This window comes from Equus quagga, chromosome 19 (genome assembly GCF_021613505.1).
Source record: "Equus quagga isolate Etosha38 chromosome 19, UCLA_HA_Equagga_1.0, whole genome shotgun sequence".
NCBI lineage: Eukaryota > Metazoa > Chordata > Mammalia > Perissodactyla > Equidae > Equus > Equus quagga.
Genome location: NC_060285.1, coordinates 1,987,994 through 2,013,153, shown reverse-complemented (window position 1 = coordinate 2,013,153; position 25,160 = coordinate 1,987,994). Strand labels below are relative to the sequence as shown.

The 25,160-nt window shown below is 59.4% G+C and overlaps 1 protein-coding gene across 1 annotated transcript in view; it reads left to right on the top strand.

The window, feature by feature from the left end:
• Window positions 1-25,160, top strand: part of TAFA5 (TAFA chemokine like family member 5) — a 251,649-nt gene that overhangs the window by 187,238 nt on the left and 39,251 nt on the right. Inside the window, exon 3 of the mRNA XM_046646645.1 lies at window positions 22,915-23,042. Coding sequence (XP_046502601.1) covers window positions 22,915-23,042 — 128 coding nt within the window. The remainder of the gene's footprint in view (window positions 1-22,914; window positions 23,043-25,160) is intronic.

Sequence of the window (25,160 nt, the reverse complement as noted above, 5' to 3'; positions counted from 1 at the left end):
GGGCCTTCTGCTGGTCACTCGCGGGTGTGGGACGTGGAACGTGCAACTTGGACGTGGCCTGCACTATGCCCCGTGCCCCAGGAAGGGCGTCTCTGGGGCTTGGATTCAATAGAGAGAGGTGTGGGGGTTCCAACCCCAGTACCCGTTCCTGCAGCCTTATGGGGAAACTGGGACTTTGTAGATGTAATTAGGTTAAGATGACGTCATTCCGGTGGGCTCTGAGCCAGTGACTAGGGTCCTTGTCAGAGGAGGAAACGCCGTGTGAAGACAGAAACACCCAGGGAGAAGGCGCTGTGATGCCCCAGGCAGAGCCTGACTGATGTGGCTACAAGACGGGGGACTCCAGGGACTGCAGGAGCCCCCAGAAGCTGGGAGAGGCAGGAAGGATCTGGCCATCCAGGTTTCAGAGCCAGCGCGGCCCTGCCGACTCCCTGATCTGACCTCCAGACTCAGAACTGTGGGAGGATAAGTTCCTGTTGTTCTAGGCACCCAGCGTGTGGTCCTCTGTCACCGCGGCCCCAGGACCCTGGCAGCACGAGGGATGCTCAGTCCCTGGAGAGGCCCTGTCTCCCTCCCCCCAGCAGCTCCACCCCACAAGTAGGGAGGCTCAGTGGTCAGTTCCCTCCTCTGTGGAGGTGCCTCTCCCCAGGCCTGGGAGCCTGCCGAGCCGCTCTGATGGTGCCCTCCTTCCCACCTCACCCAGCCTCTAGCGACCGCCCAGCTGGTTGATGCTCCCTGCAGGTGACCCCTCGCCTGCAGTCGCCGTGTGCTCCAGCTCCTTGGGGAGAAGAAAGGGTCTCTGCTCCCCCCTTGCCTTCCATTCTCATCCCAGCCCCCAACTGGGCTCTGTGTTTAGATGACAAGGGTGGCCAGTCTAAGGTGGGGAGGAGGCCCTGCTCCAGGCCGAGTCTCCCCAGCACGCACAGACTGTGGTGGAATCATCCAGACCTTTCAGGACCTGAAGCTATGGGCTTCCAAAAGCTGCCCTCGGCCCCAGCCACTGAGGATAGACGATGTTTAATGACACGTCACAACCATCCTCCTATTGTGACCAGCAGCCTGGGTTGCTGAGAACATGACCTGTGGGAGCCCCAGCTCCGCCACTTTCAGGCCTTGGGGATGACGGATGTGACCTCTGACCCCAGTGGGTTCACCTCTGGCCTCTTACTACACTGCCTCTTACAGCGGTGATGATGAGCAGATGGAAAGTCCCAAGGCTGCAGCTGGAGAGGGGCTGGCAGCGAGGGGGCGGCATGGGAACTCCTGCCTTCCCCTCCCTGGAGCCACCTGGAGCTGGCAGCCTCACTGACTGATGACCCTCTGCCTCGTGCAGGTTCTCTGTCCTCTGATGACTCAGGCTCCCGACAGGAGCAGCCTGTGGCGTAAAAGGGCCCACTTAGCTCTCATCCTCGACATCCGGAACAGAGGTTGGTCAGAGCCTCTGCAGAAATCCGTAACAAAGGCATCATCTGCGTAGGAACTTTACATGAAAACAGCACACACTCATGGCCAGCAGGTTGTTCGTGTAAGTCGCGGTGAGCTTTGGCCTGGCTGCGGTCTGCCGATTGGTGCTCCCATCAGGTTTTGGTTACTCGTTTCGAACCAGGCTCACGGCCACGATGGACGGCTTTAAGTTTCTGTGTCACGAGACCGGAGCCAGAGGCTCCTTGAGTGCCGAGTCCTCGGGCAGTCTGCAACCTCCCCACCACTCACAGCCCTCCTGCCCGCAGCCTCGCCCACAGCAAGTGCTTCAGGAATTCCCTGCTGGCGGGTTTTTCCATAATGGCCAGCTAGTAGCTCACTTCTTTCACACTTACGTTTCAGTGACTTAGGTCCTTTTAATTAAGTTGTACAATAGCAGTAGCAGCTGTAACCGGCATAATCGGGTTTGGGCATCAGCTCTCCTGGAGCACAGGGGACCTGGGACAGGTGTAGGTGTGAGCTGCCGCATTGGCATTGTCCCAGCGCTTCACAGAGCCCAGCAGGAGTGTCGGTTGACAGTTTAACTGGATAAGCTCATTGGGTGGAGGCCAGAGATGGGGGAGACCATGTCCCAGGCACCTGTCTGTCTGTTGCAGGTGCTGGACGTGCTTCGGCTCCTCTGTCTGCATAACCCCGAGGTGGCCCCTGCTTCTCCTTTACTAATTGTGCCTTCAGTGGGTGCTGCTCGCACCCCACTTTCCGGGTGAGGTCACGAGGGCCCCCTTGCAGATGTGAACTGGCCCAAAGGGGCGGAGCTGGGACTGGGGCCAGGGGCCAGGCCCAGACCCACGAACTCACACGTTCCTGCGTCTCCAGAACCATGTCCACAGCCGGGAGTTGGGATGTCTTGCCCCAGCAGCCCAACACTCCAGGCCCCCCTACCTCAGGGCCCCCATGCGCCAGGTGCCCCCACACCCCAGGCCCACCCATGCCCCAGGACCCCCATACCCCAGGCCCCCTATGCCCCAGGCCTCCCCACAACCCAGGCCCCAAGCCCGTGCATGCCCCAGCACCCCACACTCCAGGTCCCCCATGCCCCAGGCCCCCCACACTCCAGGCCCTGCAGGCCCCAGGTGTTCCACCCCACAGGCCCCACTGTTCCCCAGGCCCAACCTCAGGCCCCCCACACCCTAGGCCCCTCACACCCCAGGCATAGCCACCATGCCACATTCAAGTCTTTGTGTCACAGGATACTTTTGAAATAACTGCAAACTCTCCAACTTTTCATCAGTCTCACAATTTTCGCAAAGGCCATGATTCTCGTCACCTGGAGTAAATCGTTAAGTGAATTCAAGGCAACAGTGATTTTCTTGGGAAGGGAACAAGCATGGCCCCTTCCAGGCCTCTGCAGGGAGGGAGGGGACACACGTGAGGCAGCGGCCTGCAGGCCCTTCTGAGGCCGCGGCTGCTGGGTTCAGGGGGACATGGAACAGACGAGATTGAAGCCAGAAAGAGAGGTGTCAGCTGGAGAAACCCTAAGTTACCTGCTTCGTGGGGATGGGCAAACAGGGCTGGCTTCTCGGAACTTTCTGGTAACTGTCCCATAAAGGCTTCTTGTTTCATGATGTGACTTCACTGCTGCAGCTTCATTTCCCGCCCAGAACTCTGTCTGGAAGCCCAGAACTTCCCGGGACAAGGTTGATGCTGCCCCGAGAGGGGCCCAGCTGTGACTCAGAGAGTCCTGACTGTTGACCCCAGGAGGCACCCGGCTCCTTCTGAACCAGCATTTCCTCATGGACATCTTTCTACAGGCCTCACAAGCTTCCTTCCTGAAGGGGCATGGTGAGGAGGTGGGGTCTCCAAGGCCGTCGGGTCCACTGGCAGGTGCCCATGCTAGGAGGAGAGAGCGGAGCCACTGGAAGACCGAGAGGCAGATCTGGAGAGAATCCTCCAAGAGCCCCTGAGACCTCTAGTTGATGGACGTTCAATGGATCCCCCCATTTATAATGGCGACCCCAAGTCCCCACTCGTCACCCTCTGCCCCCCATTTATCTCTTAAGAAGTGCTCACAGGTTACTTCTTTATCGTTCTGCTCTGAGCTGGTCAGAAAGAGCCCTAAGCAGAGACTTTGGAGCCCATGGACTGTTGCCCACCGGCCTCCCTTGTGGACTACAGGAGAAGCTCAGAGGAGGGGAGGGGCCAGAAGTCCAGAATCCTTGTCTTGCTTCTATATAGACTGTACCTGCTGCGAGAGTCAGAGGGGAGTCTGGGTGGCGTCAAAACAGCTGCTGATATGAGCCCCTACCTCCCTCCTCCTGGAGGCTTGCTCCAGAGGACAGGAGGAAGGGAGAGGTCCCTGGGCAGTGGGTTCATCAGCCCTTCCCAGTAGGCTGTCAGGTTACTATACCTTTCTGACCACTGGGAAGGGAAGGCAAGTTCAAGGCTTCGTGGTGCTCAGCACACCAAAGGTTTGGGTGGACAGATGGGTATACAGATGAATGGATGGGTGGATAGATGGTTTGAGGGATGATAGACGGGTGAATGGATGGATGGATGGGTAGGTGGATGGGCAGATGGGTGGACAGATGGGTGGATGGATGAATGCATGGATAAAGGATGGTTGGGTGGATGGGTGGATGAGTGCGTGGGAGAATGGATGGATGAGTGAATGGACAGATGGGTGGATGGATGGATGGATGGATGGATGGATGGGTGGATGGATAAAGGATGGTTGGGTGGATGACTGGATGGATGGATGGATAAATAGGTGGATGGATGGATGGACAGATGGGTGGATGGATGAATGGATGGGTGTATAGATGGATTGAGGGATGATGGAAGGATGGGTGGATGTATGGATAAGTAGATGGATGGGTGGATGGATGGAAGGACAGACGGGATGGTTGGATGGACAGAGAATGGTTTTCTAAATATTTCATGGGACTTGCAGTGAAACTTTCTGTGAGCAGTGTTGAGTGAGTCCTGGTGGGGCACTGGCTTCCCCTAGGAGTCATTCAGCATTCTCAGCCTCACTGTCTCTTTGCTTTGACTAGTGTCTCCCCTGAAAAGGCAGGACCACACCCTGGACCATCACCCCCAACCTCTTCCCTGGAGACTGACCACAACACACACAGCTCCATCCCCACTGGCACTCAAGGTGCCCCATCCGTGAATAAGGGACTGGCTGCCCCACATTGAAGACATAGCCTCCCATGGCTGCCCATGCCCCCAGCAGCTGCTCGACCAGCAGGGAACCCCCAGTGCCTGCTGGAACCAGAGGGGGCGGCTTTCCTCCACACACATTAGCATGACAAACCACTGCCTCTCCTCTTCTCTCATCAGTAGCTTCTGTCAATTTGTGGGAATTTGCCCAAGAAAAATGATTGGAGTGTTTTTTTTTTTTCCCCTCTACTTGCATTTCTTAATCCTAATGCAATAATGAAACAGGTAGCTCACGACAACCGTGGAGTTTTTTCCTTCTCTCGCAATCTAATTTGATTACCCAAATTTGGAGTGTTTCGCAGTGGCGCGGTACTGCGCGCATCACAGAGCGGGACCTCTCCGTTCTCAAGCGCTGGTGGGGACAGTTCCGGGCGGGCTAATGAATCATGCTAATCAGAGAACCATCCTGAAAATTAATACATTCTACTGTAACTATTTAAAGAAAAAATAATTATCGAGACTGCTCTCACTAAATTATCCTGTCTAGAAGTTGTAGAAAGAAAATTCTGTCTGATTCTAAGATGTAATCTAGGTTTTGCAGATTTTTCTTTTCCCGAGTGATGGAAAGATCAGTCCCTGAGTCCCGGGAGGAGAGCGCACCCTTTTCCTGGGTCTCGGGGGATGTGGGCCGGCCTCACCTCGTGGCCCCAGGGCCTTTGCCTCCGAGACCCTGTCCGGGAGCACTGGGTCTTGGGGTGTCTTGACCCCAGGCTGCTCCGGGGACCGTGGGTCTCCCTGCCTGGCTCCCTAGTGAGTGACATTTCTTAGTATGTGGGGCTAAAAGCAGATTCTTGACATCACTGGCTCCCAGAAAGCAATGTGTCCTGACTTTTTATAAAGGAGGGTGTGCCCCAGCTTCATGTTGAGCGCAACGTGAAATGGCTGTGAATTTGGTGCAGGTCCTTCCAGCCCCCTCTGCCTGCGTCCCTCGTGGGACTGGCGCTCACAGAGGCTCTCAGCTGCAAATGCACAGAATGGCTGGTGCCGCGTGGGAGGCTCTGGCTTCTCAGACATGGGGGCCCTTCCTCCACCCGCACCCACCTTCTCCAGGGGAGGGACCCACAGCAGGTGGAAGTCCAGGGACAGGCATGGCTCGCCCAGCCTACCAAGCCAGGTGGCCAGCCCCACCCCTGCCTTCCCTCCTTGCCGGGATCTCAGGGTTTGGGAGCAGCTTAGCTATTCCATCGCTTGGGACACACATCCACCCTCGAAAAGGCCAGCTGGTACCTTAGACCTAGGGCCAGAAAGGTGATGGAGAGTTCTAAGCTCCTGAGGAAAAGGAAATGCAAGCACGTCGTCCACGTGGAGGCGTGATGGTCACGTGAGAATGTGCGGTGTTGCTCAGTCAGTTGGCTGTTTTGTCCAACCAGGCCTGAGTTGACTAAATGCGCTGGCTCTTGATCTTGGAGCCCAGGTCCCCCTTGCACACCCGAGGGGTGGTCCCGGTACCTGGGAGCCTCACAGGAGGTCCGTTGGAAGCACAAGGCCGGGCCCATCACCCCTGATCACCCAGACTCCCCCACAGGCCTGGGTTGCTTCCATCTGAGGGAGGGTCACGGCTCTGTCTCGTAAAGTACCTGTCTGCAGGGTGGTGAGGGCACACAGCCTCGTCCCGGCCTGCCTCCTGCCAGCCTCCCTCTCTCCCTTCTGGTTCAAGCGTCCTGGAGCTGCCTGATGCTTCCCGCCACCACTAGCAGGGTGCTCCATCCCCCTGGGAGCCAGTCCCTCCAGGACAGTGGGACAGGGCATGGGGGTGCTGGCAGGGAATCACTCTGCCTGGTTGATTGTCCTGTTGAGCTGCCGTCCGTCAGAGGGGCAGCCCTCGCCACTAGGAGCTTTTCCTCAGGCACCCCCTGAGCAGGACGGCCTCCACGCTCATCTCTGTTGTCCAGGCTCCTTTGTGAGATGTGGGCACACCCAACGGGCGTCCGGGGTCAGTGGGGGCAGCTGTCCACCCCCCCCCCCCCCCCCCCCCCCCCCCCCGTTCAGCGAATGGCCCTGGGCAGGCAGGCTCCACGACCAGGTGCAACTGAATGTGCTGGAACCCCACAGGGAACCCGCTGTGAATGGGGTCCACGTTCCAGAAAGTGCTGCCTGAGGGTCTGGGCAGCTGCAGTGGGGCCTGGGGCCATGCGTGGCTGAGGGACTCTGAGCCCATGGCCCCTGCTCACCTCCCCACATGGCCCAGAGGAGCATGGTTCACCAGACACATGCCAGCCCCCCAGCTGCACCAGGGCCCTGCTCACTCAGCACACTGTCCCTGCCCCAGTGGCAGCCCCCACTCCGTGGGCCTCTCTGTAGCTCCCTGACGCAGTGCGGCTCCCTCAGTCCTCTGCAATACCCTGGTCCCACAGCAGTGACCACAGGCCCTCCCTGCATTTTCCTGTGCACCCCTCCCTCTGCCTCTGCCTTCAGTGCAGTCTCCTCCTTCTCCCTGTGGCCAATTCATCCTTCAAACCTCGCCTCTTCCAGGAAGCCCTCCTGACTGGCCCAGGGCCTCCTCTGAGCCCCCACTGCCTAGTGGTCAACCTGTAGGCAACACTTTCTGTTGTGTAGCACGTTCTGGGGTGACTGATTCAGAGCTCCTGAGGACAGGCCCGTGGCCTCAAACTGGGTGAGTCCCTGTGCCATTGGGTGAGTTCAGCCTGAGTGAGTGACTGTGGCCTTCTTGGCCCAGGAGACAAGAGTTGACAGGCCGAAGCGCCCACCTCAGCTCAGGGGTCCTGGGGGCCAAGCTCTGCCCACTCCCATCCCACTCGCTTCCCCAAGGGGTTAATCTGGGGCTGGGCCACCCTGCTATCAAGGGGAACATGGGTCCCTCCTGGGCCAGGTCTGAGGGGGTCAGACTCTCTGAGAAGGTTCCAGAAAGCGTGCCAGCAGGGCTTGCCTGTGAGTGACCAAGCTGTGAATCAGAAAGATGGTTTGCGTTCTGAGCCAGCTCGCTGAGCTCTGTGGGCTCGAGCGCCAGGGGCACCCAGAGCAGTTCAGGAGCACAGAGCCAGCTGCCAGGTGCCGCCCACCTCCCGGGGACGCAGCCCCCTCCCAAGAAGTCCCCGAGTGCCAGGCTCCCCAGCCAGGATGGGCACCGTGGCCACCCCAGGACCCTGGCTGCCGAGGCTCCTGCTGGCTTGGGGCTGCCCTCGGAGCCCCTTTCCACGTTTGTCAGCCTGGGCACATCCCTCCTGCTCTGGCCACCTGAGGACCGAATGGAACGGGGTCTGTAGGTCACGTGCTATGTGTCCCTTCTCGTTGGCGTTTATGGCATGACCGTCATACCATCTCAAGTGAGGTTGGGGGAGGATGGGAGATCATAAACCCAGCCAGGGCAGACGGGGACGTGACCCACACATACGTGTCCGAGTGTCAGGCACCATAACCCTGGGAGCAGCGGGGGCAATGGAAGCATTTACAAGAGCACCCGCCCAGGGCGGGGAGCAGAAGCCAAGCAGGGTCAGAGAAGATTCCAGAAGGCTGGGATGGGGAGGGTTCTTGGTTCCCAGCCTTCCTTCTGCTGACCTGATCCTCAGTGTGCCAGGGTGACAGCCTGCTCCCTTCCTCCAGCGCCAATGCAGACCCCTTCAGTCCATTCCTGGTGCCGCAGCACTTAAGCACCCCCCTGACCAGCACTGTCCAGAGGGGGACTGAGGCCCCAAGCGGCCGCTTTAGCTCTTGTCCTGTCCCCACTCAGGATGCTCTCTGTTAGTCCTGAGTCACCTCTCCATTTTCTGACTCAACCCATGCAGTGTCGACTGGACGCCAGACCTCGTGCCCTCCTGTCCAGGGCTGGGCTGAGGTTCAGTGGCTGACAGGTGGACTCAGAGCCGGGAGCTGGACCCGGTGCGGGTGCACGGCCAGCACCTGCCGTGAGACATCTCTGCGTAGCTCTTGCCCCGAGCTTGTCTCTGAGTCCCCTCCCTGCCTCGGCTCCTCTCTGGGCAGCTGCTGACCCTGGCGTCAGGGGTCTCCGGGTTCCTTGGGGGCTCTGTGCTCCTTTTGCCCGTGCCCCCATGCACTCTCCGGGTGCCCCGAGGATCCGCGCCAAGCTCTCCGCTGGGACATCTGGGAGCGCAGCCGCCGGGCACACTCTGGGATCAGGTCGGCGGCTGGGGGCTGTTGGGATTCACGGGCGACGCTGCAATCAGGGACGTCCCTCCTGGTTGTCAGCCCTCATCAGCGCTGGCAGAGGCCGTGCCTGCGGCAAAGATCCAAAGCATATTTTAGGACCCTTGGAGGTGATTTTATTTACCTGGTTCTTAGAAGAGGAGTCAGTCACAGCCTGACACCAGAGGAAGGTTGAGGGAATGAAATTAATTCTACAGACCATGATGAATGTCAGCACGCGGCACCCTCAACTCCAGACCAGACACACGCGGAGCCTTGTAATTAGTGGAAATTAAGTAGAACTCATGAGCGTCTAGAAACTTTATGTGCATAAATACGTTAGAAATACTTGAGGGGGTCTGCAGGTGGCTGTGGGAGAAGTGTGTTCCCAGGCAGGTCAGAATGGAAGCACCTGCATGTCCTTGGGCTGCTGACCGCAGGCCCAGTGGCCTCAGGCAGGAGCCGCCCAGAGCTGGCATCTGGGGCCCCTGGGGGACGGGATGCTGCTATGTCATCTTGTAGCCCAGCACGATGGGAGACCCAGGACCTCAGTCCTCCAGCTGTCCCTCGGATGCTTCCCAGGGCACCTGCTGTGGGGACAGGGAGCACAGGGCCTGGGACAAACCACTGCTCAGGCCTGTGCCCTAGGTGCTGGTGGGGTGGGAGGGCAGCACAGGCCTCATGCCTCCTGGAGTCTCTGTGACCTTGGCCGGGGCCACCCCTCCTTCCGCAACCCTGGGGCATTGCAGGACTGACTGAGCGAGCACGTTCTCCGAGGAGGGGGGAGCCCGTCCTGTCTGTGTGCAGTTCTCAGAACCACAGGCGCTTGTCTGTGCTTAACACTCACTGAATTCCACCTCAGGTCAGAATAAATGTTTGCAGAGATATTTATTCAGACCCAAGGCCATCAGAAAGCTGCCCCCTGACCCTCCCTCCTACTTAATTCACAAGGGCCGAGTGCAGGACGTGACTCAGAGCCGGCGCTCCTGCAAGAAAGATGCCGCTCCAGGGTCTAATCCATCCTGTGAGCAGCCCAGCGGGACGTGTGCTGGACTTGGAAATGCTCAGAGCCTTTGGTCCCCTGACTCTGCTCCCAGGATTTGTCCTGAGAAAGTAATTCACAAGAAGGCACAAGGCATGGTTATCGCAGCACTAAGCTGGAAAGCAGGAACAGTACAAGTGCCCTGTCATCAGGATGGCGCCGTGTCCACAGGGGCCTGGGCTGGGCACGGTGCAGCCTTGGAAAAGTATAAATGGGTGGACATGGAGCCGCATGGACGGCGTCACAGAGCCGCTGATGGAAGAAGCCGTGCAGCAGGAGACCCGGGGGCGACGGCTAGACAAGGGCCTGAGGAGTGCAGGGCCTGATCTGTTCTCGAGGCCTGACCCCGGCTCTCCAGGCTGTGCCTTCTCCTGGCCTCCATCCTGGCCCAGCTCTGGGATATGCTCAGCCATGGCCACTCACCCTTGCTGACCACAGCTTCCCCACTGATGCACCTGGCACAGATGGCCCGGCGAGCATTTCTGCTCTGCAAGGACACCGTAGGGTACCCCCCACACACTGCGAGCCCTTAGATCTTTGGGATGGGGGAGTGAGACATGTGGGACGGTCCCCCCAACCCTCGCCCAAGGAAAGGAGAGGACCGAGCCCGGGCTTGCATCATTGTGGCTGCGCCTGAGCATGCATCACTGTGGCTGGGCCTGGGTGTGCATCACTGTGGCTGGGCCTGCATCACTGTGGCTGGGGCTGGGCCTGCATCACTGTGGCTGTGGCTGTGCCTGCATCACTGTGGCTGGGGCTGTGCCTGCATCACGGTGGCTGGGGCTGGGCCTGCATCACGGTGGCTGGGGCTGGGCGTGCCTCCGAGCCCTGCAATGGAGCCTGGGCCAGGCAGCCCCCTGACAGTCCCCACTGTGACTCTGGCCCCAGTAAGCTCTGCTGTCCTCCCCTTGTGCATCCACAGCCTCCTTCACAGACGTGCATCCCAGCATCCTCACCCCGAGCTGGGAGGCAGAGCACCTGCGTGACCCCAGTCACCCCCATCCATCACAGAGCCAGGGCACCCATTCACCCCCCCACCTGCTCTTGGACAGCAGAGAGGGGCCTGGGGTCACCTGTCCCCCAGGCGTCTGTCCTACTGCAGGGGCCAGGTGCAGTTGCTCACTTTCCTGCAGTAGCCAATGCCCTGGCCGTACCCTAGTCCGTGCAGACAGGGGCCTCTGTAATGAAATTCCTGAGGATTGTCCTTATTAGAGCTTTTGAATTTGAGAAGTTGCCATGGTGACTGTGACCAAAGGGCCCTGTTAGCCGTGTTGGGGGGGATGGATCTGCCCCTGTAGGGGTCACCTCCCTGTCCTGCCGCAGTGGCCCTGGTGCTGGTGGTCAACTGTGGCTGTCCTGCCCCTGCCCGGACTCCAATGCTTGGGGACGCTGTCAGCAGAGAAAACTGAGGCACAGAGAAGGTCAGTGCCTCACCCCAGGCACGGGGTTGGGCTCCAGAACGCCATCCTTGCCTTCTCTCCTGGCAAGTCCCTCGTGCGAGGTGTCTGCTCATCCTCTTGCTGCCTCTGGGGGCCAGTGGGCTGCGCCAGATTCCTGCCCACAGGCCGTGTGGATCACAAAGAGCACTGGGCTCTGGTCAGGCTGAGTACAGCTCAAGTCCCTGCATTGTTATTTCCCTGTTGCGTGACTTTGGTGAATTTCCTAACCTCTCTGAGCTTCTGTGTCCCGTCTGTGTTGTGAAAATAAGACTAATTGATTCCTCATAAGTAATAATCAATAGTCACGAAAATAATAAATGACATGTGGATCCCTGTGAGGACCAGCAGGGCCGTCCCCACAGTCAGCGGGTACCCACAGAGCCGACCTAAGGCCAGCTGGCCCTGTTCGTCCCACCCTGCATGCTCACCTGGTGTATTTGCGCATTGACCTCTCAAATGGACTTTCTGGAGGCAGAGGTGCTTTTGGGTGTGTGAACAACTTGGCTTTCTCCCGAAAATGTGGGAGCCTCCCAGTGATGTTCTGGTTTTATTTGCATTTTCCAAAGCCCAGAACAGCCAACCCATGGGTAGGGTGGGTGGAGATGTGGGGCCCACAAGGGGGGGCCCAGGTGTGCTGGCTCCCTGCACAGATGCTGGCCCTCCACAGCCAGGCAGTGCCTCCCCGTGCCCCAAGCCCCTGCACATCTGTCCCAGCATTCTGGTCACCCGTCCTCCAGGGCGGGGCTCGTCTGATTCCTCTGTGTCCACAGGGCCAGGCTGCCCTGAAGGGCTGGTCTGGGAGGGGTCTCATAGAGGGGACGCCACCCAAGCATCCTCTACACTCCCATCCCACGGGCCTTCCTGCTCGAGCGGGAACCCCTGCCACGAGGGGCCTGGACGTGCCACCCAGTGGAGCAGAAGGATGGGAGCCGTGGCCCTCCTGGGGTCCTCAGGATGTTGGCTGCAGTGGTGGTGTCCCCATGACGTCCTCAGGGCATGTGTCTGCTCTTCACGCGGTAGATCATTCTGGAACCCTTGGAGTGTCCTGCTTACGTTTGACTCCTGTGGGTCAGTATGCATGTGTGTGTACGAGTGTGTATAATCATGTGTGTGTAATTAGTATGTATATGTGCATATTAAGTGTCAGCCGCTGCTTTACCCCTGGGTCACCCAACCCCTCTGTCACCAGCAGCATCCGGGAGAGTTTGGGGGCTTAACTTCTGGGTCAGCCATTGCAGGAGAGAGTCGCCTCCCCACCTCAGATGGACGAGGTCCATTTATGCTTATATCTGAGGATGTGGCCTGGGATTCCTCCTGAAGTCCCACTGGTTTTGTTCTGGATGACTCATTTTTCCAAGCTGTTGAGTAAAGTAAGCAGATTCATGTGTTAATGGAAATGAAGAAACAGTTTATTCCAAAGGGAACCGTGCGATTTATGAGCAGTGAAGGCCCGGCATCGAGTGAGCAGCGCAGTCCCCACAGTCCCCGGCAGATTAGCACCACTTGTCCCTGTCCATCTGTCCAGATTCGAGCCGGCAGCGCGGTTGTGGCCACGGTCGCTGCCCGTGGACATGTGCCATCAGCCAGACTCGGGGTTTCTTCAAGGTCATCCCAGTTGTCCGATTCCTGAGGTCGGGGTTGGGTGGGGGGTTCGGGTGGGGGTGCATGTCCGAGCCCCCACCTCTTTCAGAGGGATTGTGCTGAAGCCTGTTCGTACCGGAACCAAAGAGGAGGCTGCAGCATCGCCTGCTTCTGGGCTGGGGGAGGGGGTCTGGCTGGCTCGGGTTCGCGCCGTCACATATTCTCAGTTCCTAGAATAGAGCTTTCAGATATCACACACGGGCACACACACACATGCATGCGTGAGCACACAGCCACACATGTCTGTACACACACAAACCATGTACACAACATATACATGCAGGCACACACATGTGCACAAGTTGCATGTCCCTGCAATGCTAATGCAACATGTGTGTGCATGCGGTACAACATGTGTACACACAGATCTGCATAGGTACACGCAACACACATGTGTGCACACACAATGCCATGCATGTGCTTGTGTGCCCACATTGTCAGAAATATGACACATGCGTGTGCACACATGTGCATAACACCACACCTGTGCGCACACATATGTATACACATGTGCACATGTGTAAACACATGGGCAGCAGCTCAGCACATGGGACCTTGGACACAGGAGGCTCCCCTGGCCCTGCTGAGCTGGCTGAACTGGGGCCAACCTAGACTCTCACCCCACCTCCTCAGGACCCTCGATCAGCAGGGCTGAGAGGAGTCAAGTCAGGGTGCACAGCCCAGTCCTGGGGGGATTGATAGGCCAGTGCCGTTGGGCGGGTGGAGCTGGCCGCCCCCCAACCCTGCACCCCGACACTGAGTGCAGGAGTGGGGTTGGAGGCCACGCTGGCCTAGCTGGGCCCACACCTGACAGACTGTTTGTATGTTTGTAAGCACCTGTGCAGCACTGTGACCATCTAGCCCAGGTGAGCTGGCTGCCTTCCTGTTTCTGTGCCTCCGTCCCTCCCTCTGTCGTGCCCCTTCCCTCAGGAACCATCGGAGACCCCTGAGTGGTCCCCCCATGGCACTGGGGCTGGGCTGTTGGACAAAAGACCTCTCCACCCCCACAGCAGGCAATGGCAGGGAGGAGCCTGGCTGCTCCTGGAGGAAGGGGGCGCGGGGAGAGAGAGATGGAGGGAAGGAGCGGGCAGAGAGGGAAAGAGGGAATTGGGGAGAGGTGGAGGGAGGGAACCAAAAGGATTTCTAGGGAGAGGCTATGCCCAAGTGGAAGGAAGGGGACCTGGGGGGTGGGGCAAGAGAGCTAGGTGGGGGCAGATCATTCCAGAAGGTCTGAGTCCCCAGGGGCATCAGGAGGGACCCAGGTTAGACTCCTGCTGTAAGAGCAGGTCTGGAGAGGGGCAGGAAGTCAGGCTTGGGAGGGCAGAGCCTCTGGCGCCAGCAGTTTCCCCTTGCCCAAGCATCCTGGGGGCCACAGGGAGTGGAGGTGGTGGTGTGGGGGTCCCACTGGAGGGTGATGCTCACCCAAAGGTGGAGAGAGGAGCCAAGAGAGCGAGACCCACGGGGGCGGCTGCAGGAGTCAAGGCAGCGTTTGTCTGGGGTCTGACATCCCTTCACCTTCAAACCATCAGCCTTCTCACCACTGTCATCACCTGCCTGCCTGCGAAATATCCCAGGCAGGAAGGGAGGGTGGAGCAGGGATTGCACTGGGTGTGATGATGGTGATGGTGATGATGGTGATGATGGTGGCAATGATGATGATGGTGATATAGGTGGTGACGGTGATGATGGTAGAGATGATTGTGTTGGTGATGATGGTGATGATGGTGGCAACGATGATGGTGGCGATACTGATGGTGGTGATAGTGATGGTGGTGACGGTGATGGTGGTGGAGATGACGGGGAGAAGAGAGTCTCAGGAGCAGTTTCAGTTGTGGAGCTGAGCTAGGAGAGAGGAAGCTGAGGCCTAGGACCCTACCCACTAAGGGGAGGGAGGCAGAGATGCATCACAAGGAGGCCGGACCTGAGGGTGGGGTGCATTCTGTAGAAGTTATCTTGAGCAGAGGGCCCTGCCTGCTTGTGAGGGCGTCCAGGGAGCTGTGCAAAGCCGAGCGTGTAGGTCGAGGGCACCTGGGCTTGGCAGGGGTGTGAGTGACAGGCAGCTTCGGCAGACCTTCTGGGTGATGCTGAGGTTTATGATAAACACCAGACACCTGCAGCTGCCTCCCCAGGTGATGGCCGGGGACCGGTAGGACGGTGCTAGACCTCTCTCCCTCCATCAGGAATCCAAGGGGAGAAGAGTATTTTCAGGGCGTCTCTTGGGGGAGATCTGCACCAGGAATCCCGATGAGGGAAGGGTTGGGAACCCATCAAGACCGCTGGTGCCTGAGGATGCTGGATCTGCTCGAGAGCTGGGTGGTGGCATAAAAGACTTTGCAGCCAGGCTCCCGGGCCATGAGGTCTCTGGAACGTGCCTCCAGAAAGTGAGAATCTGGGGTGAGCTGTCTGCAGGCTCAGCGAGGCGTCCTCTGAGCCAGCACCTGTTCATGTCAGTACCGACCCTGCACCTCCCAGGCACCGGTTGAGGTGAAGGAGAAAGAAGTGGCCGACTGGGCCCATGGAGACATGGGCCCAGCTGTGGGCAGGGATCAGTCAGTGCTGGATCAGGTTCCATGCTTTGATGACCTGGGAGGAGCATCTCATGACTGCAGGGGGCTGCAGCGACTTAGGACCCTCTGCACCTGTGCGGCTGAGATGACCGTGGAATCTTTAGATTCTCCCACATCCAGCAGGGGAGACAGTCGCCCCCACTGGAGGGGTCCAAGGGACAGTGGGAAATAAACCGAGGCTGCCCCCCACCCTGTGCTGGTGACACACACCTGTGCCCAGATCCCTGTGTCTCCGCACTGGAACCACAGCAGCACGACCCTGGAGGAGGCTGTCACAGAGCCTGAAGCCTTGGGCTGGGGGTGCGGGAGCCCCCCCGGCTGGCCGTGGGGCAGGCGCCTCCTGGGCTCCCTTCTACGGTCCCGGGCTGGTCGCAGCTGGGCTCCTACAGGCCCCAGGCATGGCCAGGGCTTGCCCAGCGGGGGCTGCATGCTCCACTCGGGAGAGAGGAGGCCCCTCTCCTGAAACCGGCTCTGCCCTCTGTTCCACTGACCAGCTGGCCATGGCCTAGCGACAGCAATGCTCAAACTCAAATCATGTGAAAACTCCTTTTCAGGACAAGCCGCTTCCCTGCGCCCCCCACCATCGACCTAAATTGTTCTTATGATAGCGTTGCCAGAATCTGCGCAAACACCAAGCCGGGAGCCCTCACCAGGCTATAAACTGGAATAAACCGAAACCCACTTACAAATTAAACACAAACAGACCCGAGAAACCACTAACATTTAAATTGGCAGTGTTAAGTTTGCAGGGCAGATGTGTGGGAAGACACCGGCTCCAGCTTAGGGCTCGCTGGAGGGAGATGGACCTGCTGGTCTGCAGAGCGAACATCCTCCCGCATTTAAACTTCTGTTTCCACTTCCTTCCACATTTGATTCTCGGACGTGAGGTTGCCGACGCCCACCCACGCACGGCGAGTTGCATGAGCGTGACCCCGCGCTGCCTCAGATGGGAGGAGCAGTCACCGCGGAGTCGGGGACAGCAGAATCCTGGCACGCTGACTGCCACACTGTTTGCTGATGACCCGCTCCAGGACGGGCATCCGGGGCAGGGGGCGAGCAGTGCGTGTGCGGGTGTGAGTATGGTCCTGGGTCAGCCTGCCCATGTGTGTCACCCACTGTGCCCGAAGCCCCCATGCTGCTGCCGCATGAAATTGCTGCAATGCCTCGTTCACATGGTGCTGGGGGTCCATGTAGGCAAGAAAACAAGGTGTGGAGAATTAGGACTCTGAGCGCTCCCAGGAGGGGATGGCCAGGCTGACTCACTGTCCCCCACCCCCCACCCCTGGCAGCGGCAGGCCCCTAACATTCTCCAGAAAAGGCCCTGGAAGGAGCCACACAGCTCGTGTGGCCGTCATTGTGCTGACGTAATGAAACCACCAGGACGAGGGCACATGATCTCCAGTCTCCACACGCATCCAACCTCTGGACCTCTCAGAGGCAGGACAGCCACAGGGCCCAAAGCCTGGACACGCCACCTCCACGCTGGTCGTTTCCAGTGGAGCCCGCTGGTCTCTGCCTCCCAAGGGGGCTGTGCCCAGGGAGAGCGGCTCTAGCCAGATGGTCCCCAAGTGTGGTCCAGTGGAAAACTGTGCTGGGGGCATGCGAGTGCATCCTTTCTCCTCCCTGGATGAGGACTTTCCCGCCTTACTGAGATAATAAAATGTTCTCAGACGTTTGGCGATGAGAACGTTGCAATTTTTGTCATGGAAACGTCCAACCCAGTGTAGCGGATGAAGGCCCAGTCTCCTTCGAAGCTGAGCCTGACATAGGTGGGGACCCCACCTAGCTGTCCACTGCTGGGAGTCAGGCTGGGGATGGGGAGTGGCAGGAAGAGAGTGTCTGGCTGTTTGTCAAGGTCGCAGCCGCTGCCGCATGGCACTGAGCCCTGCTCCCAGGGGCTGGTGCGCTGACCTTGAGTTTTGGTGAGTCCAGCAGGATCTTGAGCAGCAGACAGTGGCAGGTGTGGAGGGGTGAGGGGGGTGTTCACTGTGCGTGTCCCCCAGGCATGTTCCTGACGCTGGTGAGGACATGTCCCTGGCGGTCTGCTGGGACCCGAGCATGGGCCCCTTGTTGAGGACCCTCCCTCGGGTCCGCCTACCATCCTGGTGGTCTGGCATCATGCAGCCCCCTTGTGGAGGGCTGCCCTGTCCCTCATGCAGATCACTGCCCTGACTGCTTGGGTGTGTCCCCCCCGTCCCCTCTGCCAGCCCTTGTCACCCGTGGCTGCTGTGATCCGACTTCTACTCCAGTCAGTTTGCTCGACGATTTTGGCAAATTGATCTTTCAGCCAACTGACCAGGAGTGTCTGCGTCGTGTCCAGGACCTGCGCCTGGCCAAGCCTCCTTCCCAGCATGTTCTCCCTACGCCCAGGCACACACAGGCCCGGCTCCTGCTCCCCTCCCCAGACCCGGAGCCCTGGCCGCCCCACCCAGCATGCACTGGCCTCGTGGCCTTCAACGTCTTCAGTTCTGTCCTACACGAGTGTCTGGGCAGCAGCAGAGCTTCCTCTGGGCAGCAGGGGCCTCATGTGCACACAGAGGTGTCTCGAGCAGTGAAGCCTGAGCCCCAGACCCCCATGCTCCCTGCCAGAGAGAAGGGGCAGGGGGAGCCCTGCAGGTCTATACCAGCACGAACATGCACGGTGGGCAGCAAGTCACAGAAGTGCACGCTGTGGGTGTGTGTATGCACATGTGTATGGACATGAGTGTGCCTATGTGCCATGAAGACCCTGGCTTGGGGTGGAGGGGTGTGTGCTGGGTCCTGGTGGCATCTCTGAGGACGTGTGCAAGGTGGAGGGAGTGGGGCCTACCCCAAGGCCAGGATGGATGGAGTCCAGGGGCTGCAGTGTCCTGTCAGAGGCTCGGGACTGGTGGAGCTGGTCCATTCGGGGCCCTGAGGTCCGGTCTGGACAAACCTGCTCTTTCCCAGATCCGGGGACAGGTACTGGGGATGCAGTCATGAGCGGGACCCCCTGTTCCTGACCCACCGTGGACCGAGGAGCCTCCCATGGTTGTGGCCTGTGTACTGGCTGCGACCACTGTCCCAGAGCCCAGCTGTCAGCCACCGTCACTCACATTCCCTGGGCACTGCCAGCCCTCAGTGGACGCCCCCGCAGGCCGAGAGCTGCCTGGACGTCGGCATTGTGACATGAGGCATGAAAGACCCCTTTGTCCTGGGGACGTGGTGGCCCAGCACCATGCCTCCACCGCCTGCAGCAGGAAGCGGGCCCGGGCTGAGTGAGCCGAGTTCCGGCTGCAAACAAGAGGCGTTGTGTGCTCAACGCTGCCCGCTGGTGCCCTCGGCTGGGCTGGCACCTGGCACGCCCAGGCCACCACTGGGTGGGGGACAGGGGCAGTGCCCGGTGACTTGGTGTGTCTGCTTGTCAGTGTGTGTACTTGTGAATGCACATGTGTACCTGTCTGTGCGTGTGGGTGCTGTTTGCACACGTGGGTGTATGAGCGTCATTTGCAAGTGTGCATTTGTGTGACTTATACATTCCTGTGCATGTGCACACATGTGTACACGTGTGGCTGCAGCATGGGCAGGACCATCCCCCCAACCTGAGGCCATCAGGACCCCGCCCCTCACGCCTTTCTCCCTCTTTCTGACCCTCGACCCCACTGTGAGGTAGACACATCATTTATTGGTCTCTCTCCTGGTGGCAGAGGGGCCGCGTGCCCCATCTCCCAGATCTCAGAGCTGAGTGTGTGAAGGAGCAGGAAGATGGAGGGGAGGAAGCGACAGCCCCATGTGTGCTTCCAGGAAGGTGAACTGGGTCTGAGTGGAACAGAGGGGGATGTGTGGAGGGCTGGCTCGTCTACCCCGGCGTCCGTCCACCGTCCCCAGCCCGTAGTCCCAGTGACTGTGAGCGCCTGACAGTGAAGGATGCCTGTTTGTGAGCATGCACCAGCCGAGCCTCGTGCTGGGCACTTGCGCCCGCACCTTCCCCTTGGTCCTCCTGGGTTCCATGCTTCCCTGGGAAAACCAAGCCTGTGGGATGAGCACCGCTTGGTTGAGGCCCCGGCTGGCACCCTGTAGTTCAGGATTTGAATCCAGGCCCAGGCCTTTCAGCCAGCTGTGCTCGCTCTGGAGCCTGGCCCCATTGCAGTGTATCCCGCAGACTGGCCAGTGTGGTGCGGGCATCGGGACCCGACCTCTGACGTTGCCCGTGCAGCCTGACTGCCTGTCACTGCTGCCTATTCCCGATGGCTCGGCCCCTCTGTGCAGCCCGGCAGGTGCTGCAGGGCCTCCCAGATCTTGAAACGTCATTTCCCTCCTGCCTGATCGCAGGGAAACCCCTCGCCTGTCCTTCGGGCTCTTTGCTCAGGCATTGCTCATAGGATTCCCAGGCATCAGGGGCGTGCATTTCAATCCTGTAGCTTCCTCACGGGTTAAGGTTTGTACTCATTGGTGCCCAACGAGGTTTTGTGCCATCTTTTACTGTCACCAAAATGATGCATCGGGGACAGTAGGGCGGCTGTGGGGACTTCTGCAGGAATAATGAGCAGACGAGGGAAAGAGGCCCCAGGGAGGCATGCTGGTAAATGCAGCGGGCTCGTCACGCCGCCGGTCCTGGGGGCTGGATGGAAGTGCGGAGGGGGCTCCTCCCAGAGCCAGCGCCCGCCGCGGCTCTTCATCATGGAGACGTTTTCAGGGCAGCCGAGGGGTCCCGTGTCCCCACGCGAGGCAGCGAGCAGAATAGGCGCCTCTCTGTCCCGCATGGGGAGCCGCTCTGACCGGCTGGAGCCTTTCCCACACTGACTTTTCAGTTGAACGAGGGACGTCTCCAAGTCCTGGGGTCTCCCTGGCTGTCTTAGCTGTGGCTTCGGTGACAAAATACCATATCTTCAAGGCTTAAACACAGACGTTTATTTTCGCAGAGTTTTAGAAGCTGGAAGTTGGACATGAAGGTGCCGGGTGATCCGGTTTCCAGGGAGGGATCTCATCCCGGCTGACAGACAGCTGGCTGCCCACTGTGTCCTGGCATGGTGGAAAGAGAGAGAGAGAGCGCTCTCTTATGAGGACACTAATCCTGTCAGATGAGGACCCCACCCCCGTGACCTCATTTAACCTTATTTACTTCTGTAAAGTCTCCACATAGTCACATTGAGGGTTAGGGCTTCATCATATGACTTTGAAGGCACGTGATTCTGTCCGCAGCATGGCCTCGAAAGGAGTTGGTCTCAGGCTCTTGAACAACCCACCTCACTGGCTGTGGATAGAAAGATGCCTGGGTCGAGCCCGGGGTGGCAGCACACTGCACACAGGGCCCGCTGCTGTGCCCATGGCAAGCATAACTAATCAATCCCAGAACTCTTCTGGGCTGTGCTCCCTCCAGTTCTTCAGGTGGCTCATAATGGTTTGTCAGAATTGGCAACGATAAGCCAGTCCCCTGGATGCCATTCTTAGTCTGTTTTCCAAACTGCCTCCCAGGTCCACCCCTTTGTTAAGACTTCCCAAATCCACCTGCTGTGGAATGGTCCCAAGGCCCACACCCTCGCTGGGGTGGGCTCTCTCCCAGGTCCCCTATGGCCCTTTACCCACCACTCTTGCAGAGACAGTCACTACCTGCGGGGCTGGCTGCATCATTGGGGGATCTCATGGAACATGGAAATGCAGGGACCCTTTTAGAAATTATTAAGAATTTCAAGATATGGGAACAGCACAGCATCAGCCAGCACTGGCCCCTCTGAGCACAGAGCTGTGTGTGCTGCCCAGGTGCACACCCATGGAGCCCCCTGCGCCATCCGGTGAATGCCACGTCTGAACACACATGAGCATGCACACACGTGTCTGCAAACCAATTGTTTACATGGTTGGTCCTCTTTCCCCTGCTGCGAGAAATCTCAGTGAAATAAGGATCCTGGGCAGCAACAGTTCTAGGTGAGGAACACTGGGTCCTTTGATTTCTGTAAATAAAGGAAAACATATGAAATGGAAAAGAAAGCCCAGGAGACAGCGGCTGGGGAAGCTGGGGGGCCTCTGAGCCTGTGCCATGTGTGGGGACAGGGGACCCTCCCCGCCCTGCCAGGGTGGTCAGTGAGGCTGCGTCTTAGACGCCAGTTCTCTGCTTCTCGGGGCCCGAGGGGACCAGAACCTCCATTCCTGGGAAGGAGGAGTTCCAGCAGGGATAGCACGGAGTACCCACTCCAGACCACCTGGAGGACAAGCCCCACCCGAAGAGCAAGCAGGTGCTGAGACCTTGGCATGGACGAGAATTGGGAACGGGGGATCCGCACGGCCCTCCAGCTCCAGGGCAGCGTGAGGGTGCGGTTGGTGTCCTTGCATCCCGCGGGCACCTTGTTTTGCTCTGTGAGCGCAGGGCCAATGCGTGAAGATGCGTCTGTTTTCCCATAACCCGGACCCCAGCCTTCACCTCTCCTTTCCCTGTGAGATCCTGGGTTTCCTCTCATCACCACCTGGGCGGCCAGAGTTGGGGGTAGGCCCCGGTGTGTGGGAGCCTGCGTGTCGATAACTTCGCCTGGAGCTAACCTAAGGTCTGGCAGGTCTGGCGTCCCACCTGTATGCCCAAGCTTTCTAACTGCACGCCCTCCTCTGCTGTAGGTCTTGGTTTTGTGAAAGTGTGGCTAACGCAGTCATACGTGTGGTTAGAAGGATGTACACCTCGTCCTAATTCGAAAAATGGCCAGTAGTCCTGAGGTTCCTTTCACGATGCCTACATGAACGCATTCTGTATCTATGTTATTATGAAGTCCTTGCTTCTAGGCTTTTCCATCAGAGAGGACTCTCCAGGCCACTCACCACCTTGAGCCGCAGGATGGGGGTGGGTTCCCCGGGAAGAGAGAAGCACAGCTCTCCTGCCTGGAAGAAGTTGGGTTGGAGTCACCGTGCTATTCAGGGGCTCCCCTGGGGTCTCCCTGCTCCTGTCCCTGCACCTCCCTCCCCTCGGGTGATGACAAGGACGCCAGATCCTTAGTCTTGGGTCCTGACGTCACTGGCACTGGAACCAGGGTCACCCCCAGGGAGGGCTGTGGTCACTGTAAGGTCTGCTATTGCGTCAGCCTGATGGCAGCCTCAGCCTCCCCCTTTCTGTGGCCCTCACTCCCAGCACTGACCCAGGCCGTCCCCACAGCATGTGGGGGGTGTCCTGACCAGGAGCACCCCTCCCCTTGTCCTTTCCTGGCTGTCAAGTGGAGTCCAGACAAAAGAGAGAAGTAAATTGTCCCCTCCGGGAAGGGGCCGTGGCTGCTCCTCGAGATGGTCCCAGTGCCCTCAGTTACTGCTTACTGAGTGGCCAGCAGCAGAGCCAGACTTGGGCAGTGAGCTGTCAGCTAGGAGACCAGGGGGAGGAGCCGACCGGCCAGGCCGCCCTGACTGGCACCAGGTGCTTCCCACTGGGCCGTCCCATCCCTGGTGTCCGGCGCCGAGACCCAGCACAGGGAATCAGGCCACGTCGGGTACCGTCCCCGGTCCCAGGTGAGCAGAGCAGCGACTGACGGGCTCTCCCTTCTCTCCGCAGCACGGATCATCAGAACGAAGCAGTGGTGTGACATGCTTCCTTGTCTGGAGGGGGAAGGCTGTGACTTGTTGATCAACCGGTCAGGCTGGACGTGCACGCAGCCCGGGGGGCGGATAAAGACCACCACGGTACGTATGTGGATCTCTTTGCCTTCCTGTGGGGGCACCGGGAGGGGAGCGGGCCTCAGGTGGATACCAGAGCACACGAGGGGAGGTGGACCCGCAGCGAAGATGGGGATGGCCAGGAGCCAGTCGCTGGCTTCCTCCTGTGGAGAAGCCACCAGTCCTTGCCTCCTCCCCATCCTCCTCTCCACCCTCTGGGACCGAATCCTCTGATGGTGGGTCCCTGGGCTGTCCCCGCCCAATCGGATGGTCACTGAGGTTGCCTGCAGGCTGAGCGGCTGGACAGAACCGCCCTCAAGGCTTGTCAGCCCGTAAGTTAACATCCAGCCGTGGAGGATCCTTGGTGAACAACGTCTTGTTTCTGGGGTGGCTGTGCTCCCAACTCCAGGCTAGAGGAAGGGTAGAGGCTCTGCAGAGGAGCCTCAGAAACCTCCCGTGGGGCGAAGGGGCCTTTAGAGAGGAAGACTGGGTGGGAGGTGGTGGGGGTCTCCTCCTTCCCCAGGCACCACGTGGCTGTTGAGAGCAGAGACCTCAAAGCCCCTGGGCACGTCAGTCCCTCCCAGATCCCACTGAGGGGGCACACTGTGGACACTGGTTCTAGGAGCTGGGCCCGACCTGGTGCCACGCTGCTTGCCCACAGGCCAGAGGCAGAGGGGCGAAGGGGCTCTGGGGCCGACCTCTGAGACCCTTTACTGAAGGTCAGTTCGTCAGGGCACTCGCTGCGATGGTGCCACCTAGGGAGCCGGCGCCGCCCTGCTGCTCGTATGTCCACCAGGGGGACGCCGGCTGCTCCACAGGCTGAGGCCTGCCCTGAGGTGGCCTCCACCTCCTGCCGGCGTGTGAGTCTCCTCCAGGAATTACACAGAGAGGTGGGGCCGTGGCCCCTTGAGACCAGAGGGAAATCTACCCGTGGTCCCCCTGCTCCTGCCTTAGTAGCCTCCGCATGAGAGCTCAGAGGGGCTGTTCCAGCCGTTTTTTTCAGGAGGCCAATCTGATGTCGCTGCTCCAAGGAGAGCCTGAGATGGTTTGGTCCCACCAGGTGGCAGGCACTTGGGCTTTGAGCATGTGGCCTCTCGGGGCAATGACGAGGGTGAGGCTGTAAAGCCGTGAAGCAGGCTGGAGGCTGCGCCATCGGATTTCTCGAAGGCCTCTTGTGCCTGTGGGAATTTGGGCAATTCAGCCTTGACGGCAGCCTCTCCTTCTAAGTCCTGGGCCTGGCCTGGGAGTACCCGCCCCGAGCTCGCTGTCTGTCAGTGCAGAGCGTCAATGGCTGGGCTGGGAGGAGCCATCCTGGGCAGCCCAGTCCTGGCACTGCGCTGTGTGCTTGTCTGAGCAGTTCGCTGTGGTTGTTTACCCACATTCGAGACAGCAGCCAGTGGTCCTGCCCTCACACCTGCGAAGTGGGCTGGGATCTCCCAGCTCCTTACCCGCCACCTGCCTTGCTGCTCCAAGGGGCCGGGCGGGCTTCTGAGGTGTGGCTGCCGCCTCCACGAGCGTCTGAGAGGAGGTGCTGACCTTTCTAGGTCACATCTGTGTGCCATTCTGGAAAGAAGGACACCTGGGGACAAGCAGACCCCTGGGTGGCTGAGGCCACCATCCCTGGATCCTGGGACCCAAGGGTCAGGGTGTGGATGCCCAGCAGGACCCAGGCAGCCCTGTGTGCAGGAGGCTTTCGAATGAGCACCCAGAGGAGGTGAGGCCTGGAGGGCAGGCCCCAGGCCGCCTGCCCACTGAGGTGTCCCTTTGCAGATGCGTCCTGTTTTCAAGCTGGGGGAAGGTTCCGCTCCTAGGAGTCAGTCCAGACAGGCGATGATAGGCCGAGCGCCTGGGAGGCCTCTGTCCCTACAGAGGGACCACCCTGCAGCTCCAGGTACCAGTCTGCCAAGGTGGCCATGCGCCCCGGGGTGTGGCTGGGTCAGGCGGCACTCAAGGCCCCACGTGTGGCAGCTCCTGTCAGTGTTCTCACAGGCGAACGGTGCTTCTCGTCTCATCAAGGCCCCGAGCCCTTCCCAGCTCCCTGTGCTCTGCCCCTGGCCCCTCGGAGGATCTGTGAGGACAGCTGCGTGGAGCAGGGGCACCGAGCACCCCGGCCCACAGCCCCTTGAGCAAGCTCAGTCCCCCTCT